The sequence below is a fragment of the Mobula birostris genome, chromosome 2 (assembly GCF_030028105.1).
Source record: "Mobula birostris isolate sMobBir1 chromosome 2, sMobBir1.hap1, whole genome shotgun sequence".
Lineage (NCBI taxonomy): Eukaryota > Metazoa > Chordata > Chondrichthyes > Myliobatiformes > Myliobatidae > Mobula > Mobula birostris.
In genome coordinates, this window is record NC_092371.1 from 194,931,804 (window position 1) to 194,951,076 (window position 19,273).

The following is a 19,273-nucleotide window of genomic DNA, read 5'->3' on the forward strand; positions in this document are numbered from 1 at the left end:
TTTACTACAGTCTTTCTATTTGCTTTAAGCTTTTTAATTTTGATTTATTTCCTATATTTTACATTTTCACTCTGTCTCTACTTTTTCTTCTTGATCCTCTTTAGGTTATATCATTACTGACAATTGAAATTCTAATTTTCATGTTTGTTTCTTTTGCAACTTTTTTTTTAACTAACCTTAACCTTTGTTTCATTATCATGAACCTTATTTGGGTGTCTTTCCTGTGGAGGGTTTTACTTTACAAATTAAAATTTTATATTTGTATACCTACCTTATTACACACTAATTTCGCAAACTACTTCATCCATCTTGGTCTTCATAACCAAATAAGTTACATTTAAGACATTAGTTTTATATTCAGTTTTGCTCTTGACCTTGGTTTAATCAACAGGAGGTTGCTTATTATGACATAACAAATGAATTTTCCTACACCACAGAAACACTGATTCCCATTTTGATCTGTGATAGAATGTTATGGAAACTCTCGAATGCATTTTATAAACTTGCTGTATAAGCTAATTTCGCAGTTTGATTTGTCCAGTGTTTAAAATTCAAAATCTCCCATGTCTGCATCCTCTTTGTTATGAACGTCTCTTCTGCAAATTTCCCACAGTGTGTCTGCTATTGGAGGGAACTCTATAATTTCCTTCAATTTTTTTTAACTACGACTGTTTCATCCATTCACAGATATTCAAACAATTCTGACTAGCAATATTCTTAATAGTCTCCTAGAGTTTATATTCAACAGTTTTGAGAAGAATTTCGAAATGAGATAGAAAGCTCGTAGCTGCAGCAGCATAATCTCCTTCTAACAAATTAACCACTGTTATGTTCTGTACTTTTTGATTTTATCTGATTGAGATAACTTGCAGTCACTTAATTTTGTATTTATTCTTTGTCATATTTAGTAAAGATCACCATTGAGAATTTGTAGATTGTATTTTTGAATCTTACCAGCAAAGACTTAGCTTTGCTAACCTCTAAAGCAACACGCTAATTTTAATATATTTGTATTGAGATTTTCAGGCCTGGCATAACTTGCTTTTAATTTGCATTTGAAAGTTGTTTTTAACTATTTTGTAAAGAATCCCAATACTCCTTTTTAATTTTTTTATATTGGGATACAGTGCAGAGTAGTCCCATCTGGTCCTTCGAACCACGCTTCCCAGCAATTCCCCAGTTTAATCCTAGCGTGATCACAGGACAACTTACAATGACCAATTAACCTACCACATCTGTGGACTGTGGGAGGAAACTGGAGCACCCAGGGGAAACTCATGCGGTCCTCATGGGGAGAATTTACAAACTCCTTGCAGGCAATGGCAGGAATTGAATCCATTTTGCCTGTACCATAAAGCATTGTGCTAACCACTGCACTACCATGCTGCCCCATAAATACCATAATGCTAATCTTAATGAAACAAAATTCTGCAAGACGTTTCGCAGAACACCGTGAATCAAATTTTGGTGCTGGTTTACATAAGGGGACATTAGATCAAGCTGCAAAATACTTAGTGAGCAAAATCTGTTTTAAAGAGTATTGTAAAAATATGGAGAGAATCCCAGTACTTTTGTACCCAAACTAAGGATTATGTCATGATTACCTGTCTTAGAGCAGTTTTAAAATCTGAGATGGAACCAGAATTGAAGAAAATAGATCTTAATGATTGAGGAAAATTGGAAAAACAGATTTTTTTTTATGGTTGCTAAGCATTAAAAGTATGGGCTGATTTCGATCATAAGTACGAGATTGATGGGTGAGTGGGAGACAGCCAGAAGTTCGGCTGGTGAAAATGTAAACTTGGTAGGACAACACTGTTATACTCTATCTTTGGAGTAAAATTTGGAGGCAAATGCTGATCCATGGAGGAAAAGGTTAAAGGTGATGCTGAAATGTTAATCAGAAAGATATCTTTGAAGGAAGCCTTTAAAGAGGAATGAAACTGAAACGAGGGATTTTAAGAAGGATTTCATAAAGTGGAATTAAAGTGTTTGAAAGCAAATGAAAGTTGGAGGATGATACAGAGATTCCAAACCTTGCACATTACCTTGCCTCAGGATATGTCTTAAAATGGAAAATAATTTGTCTCCTTCCCCTCCCCCCACCTTTTTATTCTGGCGTCTTCCCTCTTCCTTCTCAGTCCTGAAGAAGGGTCTCGGCCCGAAGCGTCTGCTATTTATTTATTTCCATCGATGCTGCTGACCTGCTAAGTTCCTCCAGCGTTTTGTGTGTGTGTGTGTGTGTGTGTGTGTGTGTTGCTTTGGATTTCCAGCATCAGCAGATTTTCTCATATTAATAATTTTGCTAAATTATTATATGATATACCTTCATTTTTAACTCTCCCTGCAGTCTGCTCTCACAGTGCAGGTGCATAGAAATATGCTTGCAGCTGTTGTGAATTTCATGTTATTAATTCATTCTTTTCAGGCACTGCGCTTGTGGGTCAAGCTAAAAACTTGCCAAATGCTCCTAAAGCTCTCATCATTGAACCATCCAGGGAATTGGCAGAACAAACGCTCAATAATATCAAGCAATTCAAGAAAAATGTTGCTGATCCCAAGCTAAGGTAATTTCTATACTCTTTCTCCTCTTTCACATCCATCTTCAGATGTGTTGGTCTCTCTTTTTCTGTTTCACCATTCTCTCCATTTAGGGATGATTTTGTTACTGATGCTCCTCCACTCATTTTGGCATTATCTTGTTTCATTTCAGAAGTTGAACTTTAATGTATCCTTGTACCTTAGTCCATCGCTGTTTCAGCTTTACATCTCTGGGAGCTCTTTCAGTCTTCGTTGCTGGCATCGTTGAATCAGTTGTTTGTAATTTCAACTCCCTTTCCTATTCCCATACCAACCTGTCCATCCTTTGCCTCACTCCAACAGCGGAGAAGGCCAAGTGCAAACTGAAGGAATCACACCTCATAATCTGCGTGGATAGTCTACAACCCAATGGTTTGAATATTAAATTCTCCAACTTTAGGTAACTACCTCCTGTGTTCCCCTCTCTCAATCCTAAATTCACCTCTTGTCCTTAAATTTTTTAATTCCCTCTCCCACCCCTCCCTCTCCTGGTTCCATCCACCTACTGACTCACTCTTCCATCTGCTAATCTCTCCCTTAAATGGTTCATTTTGTCACCAAACTTATCAGACTCCAGCACTCTGTGTCTTCACTCATCATCCTTCAGCCTCTGTCTCCATCTTCATCCTCTACTCCCCCCAGTGGGCTCCATCTGTCCCTCTGCTTTTTTTCTTATGTTGGCTTCTACCATCGTGTCTCCCAGTCACACCCCTCCACCCAGCTTCATGTGCCCATCACCTCTCAGTCTACTTATCTACTAGCCCCTCTCATCCCCTCACTGTCTCTTCTTTATATTGGCTACCTTCCCTCTCCAATCTTATGTCCTGATGCAGGTTTCAAACAGAAACAATTCCTTTTCCTGCACAGATGCTACTGGAACTGCTGAGCTCCTTCAGTAGTTAGCATTTTGATTTTAGTTACATCATTTGCAGTCTCTGTGTTTCTGTCTTAGCATCCCACTGTTCTCCTCTTCAGATGTGGGAAGGTTTCAGGGTTTAGTTCAGAAAAGACAGGATGTCATCATCTGAAAATTCATCTTTATTGCTTCTGAGATGTTCAGACTTCACTCATCATACTGGAAATATGAAAAATAGCCCCCAAAAAAGCCAATTTTAATTAGATGTGCAAGGAATGTGTATATTAATTTGCTGTAGCCTCTGGGTTAAATGTCAACTTAACACCGATTAATGATGACTTGTCATGGTCATGTTCTCTTTTTTTTTGGTCTTGGGAAACTTTTAATTATCTATTCTTCTAGAAAGATTCCTTAGTTTTTATGTTTATGTTTGTTTTAGGGAACTCCTAATTATTGGTGGTGTGTCTGCAAAAGATCAGCTGGCTATCCTAGAGCAAGGAGTAAGTTTCGTAGTTCTTCTGGGAGTTGTTTACAAATATATTGGTTCTTACTTATCTAGCATTTTTTGGAAATGTCAGCTGAATAAAGTAATAAAAACAAATTCTGCATGAATTAAAAAAAAAATTTCAACCAACTGTAATTGGCATTCTTTGCATTGAACATATGATATTCTGAACATCTTAACTGGCTGTAAAACACACTGGGCAAGTCATGAAAAGTAGTATAGAATTTTCATTCCTATCTAGAGAAAAATGCAGTTTAATTTTCGTCAAAACACTTTTTACTCCCTTTTGTTATTAACAAGATGTATTCTGCTAATACTAAAGTTATTGTGTTGTGATGGAGACGCATTGATTTTAGTTGAACATCAGCTAGCACAGCTACGTGACCAAACTCAATTGAATGATCTCTGGTTCATCATTTGGCATTTTCTAAAATTTGACCTTGTTAAGTATTAGTCTTTTAAGAGGAATATACAAAGGACCATTTATCAGTTATTGTTCATGTGGCTTGCATTGTCCTACATCTACAATCAGTATAAAAAAATTTGACTTTTTTAAAATGCACCTTAAAGATGAGAAAAGTGTGGTATAATCTTAGACTTTATTTTTATATAGTTATTTAAGTGAAGTCTGGATACATTTGAAGTTCAATATGGAAATATTTGTGTCTGTTTTGTAGGTGGATATTGTTGTTGGAACTCCAGGAAGAGTTGATGACCTTGTCTCAACAGGAAAACTAAATCTTTCCCAAGTTAGGTTCTTTGTGCTAGATGAAGCTGTAAGTGATCATTTATCAAAATTAAAAATTCATAATCACCTAATCTCAATTGAATAATATTTATGTTAACAGTGGTATTGAATTTTTCTGTTCATTCCCCATCCTCTTTAAATTTCCTTTGTTTCATTATTAATTATTCCATTAGGTAAACAATGTTAGGTGAACATTGTGTGAGCATGTGGCCAAGTGGTTAAGGCATTGGACTAGCAATCTGAAGGTCGTGAGTTCGAGCCCCAGCAGAGGCAGCGTGTTGTGTCCTTGAGCAAGGCACTTAACCACGCAGTGCTCTGCGATGACACTGGTGCCAAGCTGTATGGGTCCTAATGCCCTTCCCTTGGACAACATTGGTGTCGTTGAGAGGGGAGACTTGCAGCATGGGCAACTGCCGGTCTTCCATACAACCTTGCCCGGGCCTGCGCCCTGGAGAGTGAAGACTTTCCAGGCGCAGATCCATGGTTTCGCAAGACTAACGGATGCCTTTATTTAGGTAAACATTGCATATGTGAATGTTCAGCAGCTAATTTGGTGCTTGGTGAGATGGACAATTATTTGTTCCAATTTATTATTTTTTAGTGTTCAAAGTCGGCTCATAATATTATTACTTAATGCTGGGCATATTATATGTTTATTCTACATTCTCTGAGAAATCCGGAAGTGTTTCTAAATGAAGTGCGTTCTCGTCAACACTTTACAGTATTGCATTTTGTTTTAATGTTGCTGTGCCTCTTGCTTAAACTATACTAAAATGGATCAATATGTAAAGAAAGGATTATACAAAATCATGCAAAATCCTTGTGCTGGTGGTAGGCAAACCAAAACAAAAGGAACTTTTACAACTGTTGTATAGGCAGAATGGAATTATTCTGAAGTACTATTCTGAATAAATGATATACAAGTAAACTAAACACAATTCAGAATAATTCCATTCTATCTTTTGTTTTTTATTATGACTAATAAGGAGACATCTAAAGTGGTTGCCGTTTTGTAGGATGGATTACTTACACAAGGATACTCTGACTTCATTACAAGAATGCATTCTCAGATCCCTCAAATAACATCTGATGGCAAGAGATTGCAGGTAATGCAAATTCAGTCATGTACTATATACCTCTCTTGTATATGGAAGCCTATATGTACATTGAAAGCAATTCAGAAATGATCAGTAGATTGATTCCTGGAGTTGAGAAGACTGAGGTGTTATCTTAGGGAAGTTCCCATTCCTAAGTGGGCTTGACAGAAAAATGCAAAGGAAATGCTGATGCTTTTGTGGGAATCTAAAACTAGGAAGATAGTTTTCAAATAAAGAGTTGCTTATACTGAGTTGGGAGGAATTTTTACAGAGCCTTGTAAAATTATTCAGCATCCAAATCTTTGTTCACATAACTGAGTATCACAGTATTGATTTTGATCAATTTAACTGAGGATTTTTATTTATAGATCACATGCTCCTTTTATCGCTATTGAGCCCAAAAACAGGAAAAATGGCAAAGCATGAAAAATGTAAAAACTCACATGTCAACAATTCCAAAGTACCCATCCCCCTTTGCTCAGTACTTAGTCGAACAACCTCTCGCAGCTATTACAGCCAGTAGTCATTTTGGGTACCGAATTGTCTCTATTAGCTTTGCACAACTTGATGGAAAAAGATTTGCCCATTCCTCCTTGCCAAATTTCTCAAGTTGTGTCAGGTTAGTTGGGGAGCAGTGGTGGACGGCAATCTTGAGGTCTTGCCAGAGACGTTCAATTGGGTTAAAGTCAGGACACTGGCTGCGGCATTTCAAGGACATGAATTCTCTTTCTTTGAAACTACTCCATGGTTGCTCTGGCATTGTGCTTTGGGTCATTGTCCTAATGAAAGGCAAACTTCCTCTCCAATTTAAGCTTTCTGGCAGAGGCTAGCAGGTTTTTATCCAGGATGTCTGCCTTTAGGAGCATTCTTTTCCCCATCAACCCTGACCAGATTTTCAGTCCCTGCTGCTGAAAGCATCCACGTAGTATGATGCTGCCTCCACCATATTTTACTGTAGGGATAGTGTTACTTGGCTGATGTGCAGTATTAGATTTTCACCACACCTACCATTTAATGTTGAGGCCAAGAAGTTCCACTTTAGTCTCATCCAACTACAAATCCTTCTTCCACGTCTTTACAGTATCTTGCAAAATCTTTCAGGGCAAGGATATACTTCCCTTTTTTCAGCCAGGGATGCTTCCTTGCCACTTTTCCATAAGTACCCTTTTTGTGCAAGGTCTTAGAGATTGTGGAGCCATAAAACTCATCTCCAGTTGAAGCCACTGAATTCTGCAGCTTACTCAGAATGACTGTTGGTGTCACAGTAGTCTCTCTTACAAGTACTATTCTTCTTCAGTGACTAAGTTCCAAGAGACACCCTGACCTAAGCGGTATGGTTTAATATTTTTTTCCACTTTTTCACGATGGACTGCTCTGAGGTATGTTCAGTGCCTTTGAGTTGGTCTTGTACCATTCCCCAGATTTGTGCTTATCATTTCCCTGCCTTGTCTGGAAGGCTCTTTTGCCTTCATTTAGGTTTGGTCTGTTGAAAATCTACCATGCTGTTAGACCTTACAATGAGAGGGGGTGTTTATTCTTATGAATTCATTGAAAACAGGTGATCCTCCAATATTTTTTACATCAACAGATTGAGTGAGTTGGTAAGGTAATATATTGTTCTTGAGGAAAGTTAGCATGGTAATTACAAAGAGGACGAATACTTTATCCAACCTCGCTATTTTGATTTTTAATGAATTATTGACAGGTTTTGGAATTTTTCTTTTGATTTATATGATGAACAATGTTTTGTAGATTAGATCAAAATCTTACTTCAATATTATTTTAAATTTAGGAAATAAGATAGTAAAATGTAAAAATATTTGCAGGAGCTGAATACTTTATCAAGGCACTATAGAACCCTCTATGCCAAGGAGAGGTGTGGTGGCTAAGTCATTAAATATAATCAAAGTTAAGATATATTTTTTAATTAACTGCTGAAGATCACGGTGACAGGCATCAGGAACGTGAAGCTGAAGCCGGGATCAGATTAGCCATAATCTTATGTATTGTGGAACAGACTTGAAGCACCAAATGAGTTGCACCACTTTTTTTTAGTTATAATTGCAACATTAATTCCATTTGGCACATTGGCATTTCTCATTATAAAGATGATGTAGGTGTGCAGTAAATCTAATGACAGGAGCTATTACAGTACAAATTCATAGCAGGTTTGCAATTTTCCTTGATTATTGTGAAATTAGCCTTTCCGATTTTGAGTATTATGGCTTTTATTTATCATTCTTCACCTAGGTGATTGTTTGCTCTGCTACGCTACATTCATTTGATGTTAAGAAACTCTCAGAGAAAATCATGCACTTCCCAACCTGGGTGGACCTGAAAGGAGAAGACTCTGTTCCTGAAACTGTACATCACGTTGTTGTACGAGTTAATCCAAAATCAGATCGAAACTGGGAGAAATCTGGACGACATATCCGGGTAAAAAGGATAGATTACTTGCCTTAGTGTACATGGCCTGTAACCTCAACAAAAGTTATTTGTCAATTTACATTGATCTTTTTTTTAACAAAAGTTCCTTTTATACTATTGTCTTCCTTTTCCTCCCTCTAAACCACCTACTTAGCCAACTCCTTTGGAAATGTACTTCTTAAAAAAAAACATCAAGTATAAATTAGCGGAATGTCAAAATACGTAATCTGTTTTGTTTCTCCTCCTCAGACCGATGAAGTTCATGCTAAAGATAACACAAGACCAGGTGCCAATACTGCTGGTCAGTACAATTTCATTATGTGTTTTACATCCTCACGTCAAATTAGTTTACAAAACTTGATATTTTGTGCAAGCAGACATTCTGAAATGTGAAAGTTTCAAGTTCAATGAACATTAATTGAGTTCAAAATCATTAAGACGCACAAGAAATAATTTTTTCAGAGAGATGTTAGAACATTTAGTACCTTGAGGACATTCCATATATAAAGGGTCTCCTGTCATAGGAAAGAATTTCCTTTATCCTATTAAATCTTAGCACAATCATTTGCAACATCATAATTGCCTTACTCCTCAACCTCCTAAACTAGAAGGAAGAGAAACCAATTGATATAATTTATCCTCATTAATTTATTATTTTAGTTTCTGTATACTTCTAGTGAAATTTCAGTACACCACCTGCAAAGATAGTTTATCCTTCCTGAGATTTGGTGCTCAGAATTGATTCAACCTAAGTAAGGCATTTTGTACTAAAGCACAATTTCCTCTACAAACATTATATTCTCCCCCTTGAGATTTTTTTTAAATGAAACCGTACCACATGCATTGTAAATAACAGTTTTGCATGGACTGGAGCAGCACCGCAGTCTCATCTTGAGCAGTGACACAATGAGATCTTGCCAGAGATGTCCAATTGGGTTAAGGTCAGGACACTGACTGCAGCACTCAAGGACATGAATTTTCTTCACTTGAAGCTACTCCATGGTTGCTCTGGCATTGTGCTTTGCGTCATTGTCCAACTGAAAGACAAACTTAGATAGAGACATAGAAAACATGACAATCAGACATTGATCATGTGGATAGTCAGAGGCTTTTTCTCTGAGCTGAAATGGCTAGCACTAGAGGGCACAGTTTTAAGGTGGAAGTAGGTACGGAGGAGATGTCAGGGAGTAAGTTTTTTACGCAGAGAGTGGTGAGTGCATGGAATGGGCTGCCAGCAACGGTGGTGGAGGCAGATACGATGGGGTCTTTTAAGAGACTCCTGGACAAGTACATAGAGTTCAGAAAGATAGAGGGCCATGAGTAACCTACAGCTTTGTGGGCCAAAGGGCCTGTATTGTGCTGTAGGTTTTCTATGTTTCTAAGTTCCATTCTCTTCGATATTCCCTCAACTTTCTTATTTTTTGTTACTTTTATACCTTTCCACTATTTTTATTGAATGTACTTTTGTAGTTGCTGGCTTCATCTAACAAACTCTGATGACATTTGGGCGCTATGATGGGCCCATCAAATGATGACAGCATCAACTGCAGAGTTAACTGGTATGATATCAGTGGGAAACCTACTCATGAATTTGCTTTCAACACTTCAGATTGTTCGTGAGTCACTGAAGGAGTTAGATGTTTTTATCTATAGATCCCTTGCTGTTGTTTTGCTCTTGGCACTTAACTGTTTAGTTTTAATTTTGCATACTATATTGTCTGTTTAATTAATTTCTCTATTGCTTCTCTAGAGATGTGGTCTGAAGCTATTAAAATACTAAAGGGTGAATATACTGTACGCGCAATCAAAGAACACAAGATGGATCAAGCAATCATCTTTTGTAGGACAAAGATTGACTGTGATAATATGGAACAATATTTTATACAGATGGGAGGAGGTGAGTTAGTTCTGAAGGCTTGTTTTGGTTATTTGCTTTGAGTGTGTGTTTCTCACATCAAGTCAATTTCCTATTTCAGGCCCAGATAAAAAGGGACATCAGTTCTCTTGTGTTTGTTTGCATGGTGATAGAAAGCCAAATGAAAGAAAGCAAAACTTGGAAAAATTCAAGGTACTTGTGACTTACTTTATGTTGTTTATATATTGGTGCTAAATAGCTGGAAGATGTTTTAGCAATTCTAACTCTTGTTACGTACCCCGTAACTGGGTTGCCAAACCAGCAGAAATGGATCACTCAGTTGGAGTCTGGATTACTAGAACTAAGAAAGTTTTATTAAAGAAACAAGCAACACAGTACTCTAATCAAAAGGATAATAAATGCAACAGGTCAGCAATGATAAACACACATGTACACAGAATTAAGATAACAGGATCAATCAAGCTCTATCGTTGTCTAGGGGTAAATGACCAGTTTCAGAGTGACGCAAAGTTCAGTTCAATTTAGTTCAGTTCAGTTCGCAGTAATCGCTGCCGTGGGAGATGGACAGTGGGGGGAAGGAGAGAGAGAGAGCAAAACGAATGAATATTCAAACGGCTTCCACACAGACCTTCGACATTCTTCTCAGTCAGCTTTTGTGCGAGCCTTTTGTGATGTCATCTGAGGTCACCGACCGTGACCCCTCCGTTTCCAGATACGATCGTTTCTCTGCGGTGAACCTGGCACCCAGGCAAGGGTGGACATACACCAGGTTCCCGCCGATCGTGCCTTTCCACCCTGTGCGTCTATGGCTTGTCCCGCGACTAGCCGTTCAAAACTTCCCACCGACTTGTGGGAGATGCACCGCTTCCAGGGTCTCGTTACCTCGGGGTGTCGTGTGTGTGTCGCCTTAGCGAACCTGTCCCTTTTTATCCCCCTGCTGGGGTATCGCCTGTCCATCACTTCAAACAGTTCAGGGTTCAAAGGGGGAGCCGATCTTGACAGCTCTCCTTCCGTTACTCTCTCCCGTCCCTTCATTAACATCTCCAAATGCTGCTCCATTGTTTCCCTTATCTTTCTTTCTCCTGAAGACAGGTGGCAGACCAACGGCTGATCCCACTGGTGCCAGCCCAGGCCAGCTAACATCTTAATTTATGTGTATTCTCGTCACACTTCCCACCTTTAAGGATTTTTACCGGGGTAAAAATTACAAACATGAATACATTATTTGATACACACAAATATACATCTTTATCAGCTATTTGGCTAATACAGTGAATTTGAAGTTGTCAACACCTGACAGACAGTCAGCCATCACATTTTCTGTTCCTTTTATATGTGTTATTAATAAACCCTTAGACCAGGCTCCAACTTAACAAACTTCATAGTGGCCAAAAACACTGATGAATTGTGATCAATGTAACCTCTCATTGGGTTTCGTCCCAGACCACAATAACAAGGGTCGTCCCATTCCGACTTAGTTTTCTCTCGCAAGGGCTTAGTAGGAGGGGGAGGGGTAGTAACCGCAGAGTTATTGCAAAACTTCCTACAGTACCCCAACATCTCCAAGAGCCTTCTGAGGGCCCTCTTGTCTGTCGGGGTTGGGATGTCAGAGATAGCCCGCACTGTAGCTTGCATCGCTGCCAGCTGCCCCTGTGTCACCACAATTCCCAGGTAAGTGACCTTCGTGTGGCCGAACTCATTTTTCTCAAGGTTCACTATCAAGCTGGCTTCAGACAGCCGTATTACATCGCCAATACACACCTCTGCATTCGTCAGCCCTTTCGTCACTGAATTACTCATTCTATAGGAGGGTTGCTCGCTAGGCTGACCTAGTGTAACAGACACCACCCAGCATCCCAGTTCTTTGCATCGCCTCGGGATAATCAAACACACGTGTGCGAGTCGTTTAATTACTTCTCCTAAAGAGTCGCTTTGTTCGGGGATTAAGGGAAAGACATCAGCAGAGCTGGCCAAAACAATAGCCTTCTCCCATCTGGTCGATACCATACTCATCTTTTCAAAATGGTTTTTTTCTCTTATCGGGGGACCCTAGCTTCATTGATTTCCGCGCTAACACTGACTAGGTTTGTTAGCATATCAAAAGCCTGTGACCGTCTCAGTTCGCGTCGGCCATAATCAATAACATCCTTCCTCCGGTGCAGCCGGTAAACCTCTTTCATGATTCCACCAACTGTTTCCTCCAGCACCTCAAAATGTCCACCGGGGGGTACCTTGTGGGCCAGGTTAAAAATCTCATCCCCATAACTCTTTTGCACCACCCCCCATTCCTCATCTGCGGGTACGGTACTTGGTCTCCCTTTCTTCCTTAGCACTTCCTCCTCCACCAAAACCAACAGCGGCTCATTTCGCTCCTGTGCCTGCACAAATTCTTTCCTGGCTAATGCTAAGTCTGTCTCAGTTCCCTCACTACCTCTTGTTTCACTACACTCCTTCTTTTCACTTTCTACCCCCTTCTCGTACAAGGCTGGCAGAAACGTCTCAGCTAAATTTACTACCGCAGTCCCGTGATGAACCTGTGAGCCATGGGCGGGGCCTCAATGCTGGCAGGCTGACCTGTCAATCTCACGGCTGGGAACACAATTCCCCCGGCGAGGTCATTACCGAGCAAGACTTCCACGCCTTTCATCGGTAATTCGGGCCTCACCCCGATCGTGACTAGTCCAGAGACCAGGTTGCTTTGTAAGTGTATCTGGTGCAAAGGGACTGCCTCTGTCCCTTCCCTGATACCTTTGACCTGGACCTCCCCAGTCTGGGTCTCTGAGCTAAACTCTAATACACTCTTCAGTATTAGCGACTGACACGCTCCCGTGTCTCTCCAGATCCGCACTGGGACTGGTTTTAACCCCTCCTTCACTGACACCAATCCGGCCGAGATAAACTTCTCGTGCCCTTCCCGAACTTTGGCAGACCTGTCCTTTCCTAGCGGTTCGTTTACCAGCTCGATACAGCCAGTCAAAATCGCCGTTTTTCCTTTTCCCATCTCCTTCTTTGGGGCAAAGCACCTGGACGCAAAGTGTCCGACTTTCCTGCAATTATAACAGAGGACCCCAGGAGACTTCCTACCAGACTGCTCCCGGTCTACCTTATCCTTCTCACTAGTCCCCGGCTTACTTTCTGACTTTTCTGGCGGACTCTTCCCGCTGTCCTGACTACCCTTCTGGTAGCCTTTACTCGGGGCAAACTTCATTTTATGCGTCAACACATACTCATCCGCTAACTTAGCAGATGCAGCTAACGTGGCTGCCTCTTTCTCATCTAGGTAGGGTCTCATACCCTCAGGGACACAACCTTTAAACTGCTCAATCAGGATCAGCTGTAGCAGTCTGTCATAATCCCCCTCTACCCCCTTCGAGGCGCACCAACACTCACAACATGTCTGCATCTCACGGGCAAACTCTAAATACGTGCGGTCCCACTGCTTCCTCGCATTCCGGAACCTCTGCCGGTATGCCTCCGGGACCAACTCATAAATCCTGAGGATGGCCTCTTTCACCACCTCATACGTCTGGGCATCTTCCGCGGACAAAGCTGAGTAAGCTTGTTGGGCTTTCCCTTTCAGTACACTCTGAAGCAAAACAGCCCACTTATCCCTCGGCCAGTCCTGACTTGTAGCAACTTTTTCGAAATGGAGAAAGTACCGATCCACGTCGGTATCGTCAAATGGGGGAACCAGCCTAACCTCTTGGGTCGCCCGGAACCCTCCACCTTGGTTCGGCACGGGCCCCTGCTCTGCCCTTATCCTTAACTTCTCCAGCTCGACTTCCCTTTCCCTCTGTTTCTCCTCTCGCTCCACCTGTGTGTGTGTGTGTGTGTGTGTGTGTGTGTGTGTGTGTGTGTCTCTCTCTCTCTCTCTCTCTCTCTCTCTCTCCCCCCCCCCCCCCCACCTCTAGCTCGCCTTGGGGAAACACACCTTTAGATACATAGTGCTCTACAATAGCGCTGTGTATCTCCTCTCTCCTCATGGTCGACTTCCCCTTAGCAAGATTCAACCATTTGGCCACAGCTACCAATTCCATTTTCCTGGCATCCTCTAATGCCTCAAAGGTCAGCACCTTTATAAATTCCTCAGCCTCCATTTCTGCTGTTTGTCTTTTCTTTCTTTCGGGAATTTTAACCCAATCAATTTACTCCGTCCCAAATTTAGCGTTCAAAATCCCGGACGAGCCCCCACTTATGTTACATACCCTGTAACTGGGTTGCCAAACCAGCAGAAATGGATCACTCAGTTGGAGTCTGGATTACTAGAACTAAGGAAGTTTTATTAAAGAAACAAGCAACACAGTACTCTAATCAAAAGGATAATAAATGCAACAGTTCAGCAATGATAAACACACATGTACATAGAATTAAGATAACAGGATCAATCAAGCTCTATCATTGTCTAGGAGTAAATGACCAGTTACAAAGTGACGCAAAGTTCAGTTCAATTTACTTCAGTTCAGTTCGCAGTAATCGCTGCCGTGGGAGATGGACAGTGGGGGGAAGGAGAGAGAGAGCAAAACGAATCAATATTCAAACGGCTTCCACACAGACCTTCGACATTCTTCTCAGTCAGCTTTCGTGCGAGCCCTTTGTAATGTCATCTGAGGTCACCTCTCCGTTTCCAGATACGATCGTTTCTCTGCGGTGAACCTGGCACCCAGGCAAGGGTGGACACACACCAGGTTCCCGCCGATCGTGCCTTTCTACCCTGTGCGTCTATGGCTTGTCCCGCGACTAGCCGTCCAAAACTTCCCACCGACTTGAGGGAGATGCACCGCTTCCAGGGTCTCGTTACCTCGGGGTGTCGTGTGTGTGTGTCACCTTAGCGAACCTGTCCCTTTTTATCCCCCTGCTGGGGTATCGCCTGTCCATCACTTCAAACAGTTCAGGGTTCAAAGGGGGAGCCGATCTTGACAGCTCTCCTTCTGTTACTCTCTCCCGTCCCTTCATTAACATCTCCAAATGCTGCTCCATTGTTTCCCTTATCTTTCTTTCTCCTGAAGACAGGTGGCAGACCAACGGCTGATCCCACCGGTGCCAGCCCAGGCCAGCTAACATCTTAATTTATGTGTATTCTTGTCACACTCTCAATGCATGACTATTGTTATTGTATTTTACTTGTGTGATTTTTCTAAAAATAAGATTTAACACTAGGTGTTGAGTAGTTTTTCAAAGTAAATAACTTCTTAAAAAAAATGTAATTCTAAGAAAATCGTCATCAGTGATTCAGTGTGCTTAAATGTGTATTCAGTTCAAATGCTAATGTGAAGTAATAAGAGCTGAAAATGTTGGAAACACTCAGCAAGATGGGAAATGTCTGTGGGCAGTTAATGTTTCAAGATGAAGATTCTTTGTCAGAAGCTTACAGTTTTACGTCCACAGATGCTGCTTGATCTGTTAATTGTTTCGCACATTTTCTGCTTTAAACTGCATCAAATGCAGCTTTTTTTTTACCTTTCACTTACTAGATGCTAGTGGTTGCTTTATGTGATTAAGTAGAAAAAGGGCAAAATGACTTAACAGCCAGTAACAAAAGCTACAAAATCTTGTATTAAAGCGATGGTTTCATTTTATGTCTTGGACGAGCTCCATAGCGTCAGTTCTTTGAGGAAAAACTAATTTATTTTGTAAACATTTGAAACATCTGGTAATTGATAACTTGTAGCTTTTAAATATGAAGAATTCAATGTTTACTCAAGTAATGAGTATTCATTTATATATTGAACCAACTTTAAGCTGAGATCATGTGAAACTTGCTGTTGTATTTTTAGAAATCTGGCTATTGTGCTAATTTCTTTGTTACATTGTCCAAGGATTTGTGGTCAATTGTGTGTTGTTTACATTCATCAGTAACCTCAAGATGTATACACTTAGCTCATCCTGTTGCTGAAGTGGAAAACTTCTAAAATAACTATTTCTATCTATCACTGCAGACCTTCAATGGCAAATTGGTACTCCTTAATGTAAAGGCATAATATGAGGTAGCAAGAAGAACAAGCCTCACTCACAAAACAATTGAAAAGGCCACCACCCATCTGGAGTGTCAGAGCTGTCATAGAGTCATACAGGATACTGGCCCTGTGACCCAACTGGTCCATACCGACCAAGATTCCCATCTAAGCTAGTCCCATTTGCCTGCTTTTGGCCCATATCCCTCCAAGCCTTTCTTAACATGTACCTGCTTAAATGCCTTGTAAATGTTGTTAATGCACCTGCATCAACCACTTCCTCTGGCAGCTCATTCCATATACAGACCACTTTCTTGGTGAAAGAGTTGTCCTTGGGTTCTGAGTAAATCTCTTCCCCCTCATCGTAAACTTTTGTCCTCTGGTTCTTGAATCCCAAACCCTAGGGAAAAAGAGTCAATGTGCACAATCTCTACCCCTCATAATCTTAAATGCATCTTTAAAATCACCCTTCATTGTCCTACCTCCCCAGTGAATAAAGTACCAACGTGCTCAATCACTCTAACTCAGTGCCACACGTCCCAGTCACAAACTGGTAAATCTCCTCTACACTCTTTCCAGCCTAATGGCAACTTTCCAAAAGCAGGTTAATCAAAACTAAGCACAGTATTCCATATGTGGCCTCACCAACATTTTGATACAATTGCAACTGAATATTCTGTACTCAGTGCCCTAACTGAAGGGTGACATGCCAAAAAACACCTTTGCCATTCTGTCTTGTGATACCACTTTTTGGAAACCATGTATTTGCACTCCTGGGTCCCTCTGTTCTACAGCACTCCCCAGAGCCCTACCATTCACTTTGAAAGTCCTGCCCTCATTTATCTTCCCAAAATGCAACATCTTTCACTTACTCAAATTAAGCTTAATGTTCCATTCCTTGGCCCACTTACACAGCTGATCAAGATCCTTCTATAATTCCTGATAGCTTTCTTCATTGACTATGGCACTACCTATTTTTTGTGTCCCCTGCAAACTTACGAACCATGCTTTGTTTATTTTTATCCGAATCATTGCTGTAGATGACATATAGCAGTGAGCCTAGCATCAAGTCTTGGAGAACAACTCTAGTCGTAGGTCTCCGATTCCAGAAGCAATCTTCCAACATCACATACTGTATCACATACCATCAAGCCAGTTGTGTATCAACTTACCCACCTGTACCTGGGTCCAACGTGATCTAACTTTCCATAGCCTACCATGCAGAGCCAAATCAAAGGCCTTACTGATGTAGACCACATCTACTGTCCTGATCTCTTTGATCTTCTTGACTACTTGTTCAAAAAAACTATCGGATTCATTAGACGTATCTCTCACATACTAACTATCCCTAATCAACCCTGTCTTTTCAAATGAATATATTATCTTATCTCTCAGAATCCCCTTTAGTAACTTGCCTACCACAGACAGTGTTGATTAGGGATAGTCAGTGTGTGAGAGAACACGTCTAATGAATCTGATAGTTTTTTTGAACAAGTAGTTTTTTTGTTCTCAGATTTCCCTTTTCAGCTTTTCTTAAATAACGGCATGTCATTAGCCGCCCCGGTGTCTTCCGCACTCCACATGTCTCTCATGACGATGCATGTATCTCAGCCGGTTTCTTCTCTAGCTTTCCAAAGCATTCTTGCACATACCTGATCAGGCCCTAGAGATTTGTCTATCCTCATATACAAACGTTTGTATTTTAAGACATCCTGCACTACCTCTGCTGTAATATGGACTACCCAAAGACACCTCCAATAATTCTCTCAAGTTCTGAACTCTTCATGTGTATTGCCACAATTAAACATAGGAGGACCTTGACCGTCTCCTGCAGCTGCACACGAAGATGTCCACTTCAATCTTCGAAGGTCAATGTTTAGTGCTGTTCATTTCATTGGATGGAAACACTTATGCCAGAAGGCAACTTCACCACAGAACAGTTCTGAAACTAGTTAATCAAATTGTCTGATAAATCTGAAAATTCATTAATGGGCTTTTCATTTGTATAATCTTGAAGAACTGCTTGTTGTCTTATTGGAAATCAGTGAAGATATACAGCTTGGAATGGCAGCATAGCATTCACTCATCATGTTCTGTTCAGAGTATAGCAGTTAAGCAAAATCTTGAAGCCTGTAAACTGAATATATTGATGATTTTTGGATTTTAGAAAATGGATGTAAGATTGCTGATCTGTACTGACGTTGCTGCCAGAGGGATTGATATTCGTGGTGTTCCTTATGGTAAGTGAATTATCTAATAGTTGTATTGTTGCTGTTTTAATTTTTCACAATACTAATTTTTTTTAAATTTTCAAATGTAGTGATTAATGTGACTCTTCCTGATGAAAAACAAAACTATGTTCATCGGATTGGAAGAGTAGGAAGAGCTGACAGGTAAGACACCAAAATTGTGTTAATGCAATTTTTTGTGCCATTCATAATACAATTCTTTATCTTGATTATTTTTAATGCAACTAAGTAACCCATTTTTTTTTGTATTTAGAATGGGTTTAGCCATTTCCTTGGTGGCATCCGAGAAGGAAAAGGTAATCAATTTGTTGTTTGAGATGTTTTATTTTTTAAGTGATTTTACATTATAATGCCTGTAAGTGAGCAGCTTTTAATATGAAGTAACTGCTATTTTAATTTTTCTGACAGCTGCTTATAACTTATGTAAGTAGCAAATTGCTTTGGACATTGGTCGGATGGTATTTATTGCGCAGTTCTTTACTTTAAAATCAAACCTGTGAAAAACCCTTGCAGAGTATACTCATAATATCATTCTTTAATGCTTTTGAAAATCTATAGTATATGATAAACCCAGAAAATAATAAACTTTAACATATTATCTTTAACTTCTGAAATGATGACTTTACCTGTATTCATGTCTTTTCCACCATACTTCACTGACTGCCATTGTCCCTCTGAGTTGTCCAAAATTGATTTTAGCACCTTGTTCTTCAGATATTAACATGTCACTTTCCTCAGCTTAAGCCTGACAGTTTCTATCTCCCACACCCATCATTTCACAGTCAATATTGGTCCTAAGGAAACTACTTCTTAGATTTTGCACTATATCATATTCTTCGATTTTCAAAGCTTCTTCAAGATACACCCAGAAAAAGAAGTCAGTTCATTCACTAATGGTTGTTCCTTTATCTGCACTAACACAGTTCCCTTGGTTTCCTCAATATGTAAAAGTCTACTGATCTCTTTGACATGTAGTCAGTAAGT

At 40.2% G+C, this 19,273-nt stretch overlaps 1 protein-coding gene across 1 annotated transcript in view; it reads left to right on the top strand.

Annotated features, from left to right (window-relative positions):
* The window catches only part of ddx1 (DEAD (Asp-Glu-Ala-Asp) box helicase 1), a 45,195-nt gene that overhangs the window by 15,658 nt on the left and 10,264 nt on the right, over window positions 1-19,273 (top strand). The window contains exons 13-23 of the mRNA XM_072251280.1: window positions 2,429-2,567; window positions 3,876-3,936; window positions 4,619-4,717; window positions 5,706-5,795; window positions 8,037-8,222; window positions 8,463-8,514; window positions 9,964-10,110; window positions 10,190-10,281; window positions 18,208-18,280; window positions 18,361-18,433; window positions 18,543-18,585. Coding sequence (XP_072107381.1) covers window positions 2,429-2,567; window positions 3,876-3,936; window positions 4,619-4,717; window positions 5,706-5,795; window positions 8,037-8,222; window positions 8,463-8,514; window positions 9,964-10,110; window positions 10,190-10,281; window positions 18,208-18,280; window positions 18,361-18,433; window positions 18,543-18,585 — 1,055 coding nt within the window. The remainder of the gene's footprint in view (window positions 1-2,428; window positions 2,568-3,875; window positions 3,937-4,618; window positions 4,718-5,705; window positions 5,796-8,036; window positions 8,223-8,462; window positions 8,515-9,963; window positions 10,111-10,189; window positions 10,282-18,207; window positions 18,281-18,360; window positions 18,434-18,542; window positions 18,586-19,273) is intronic.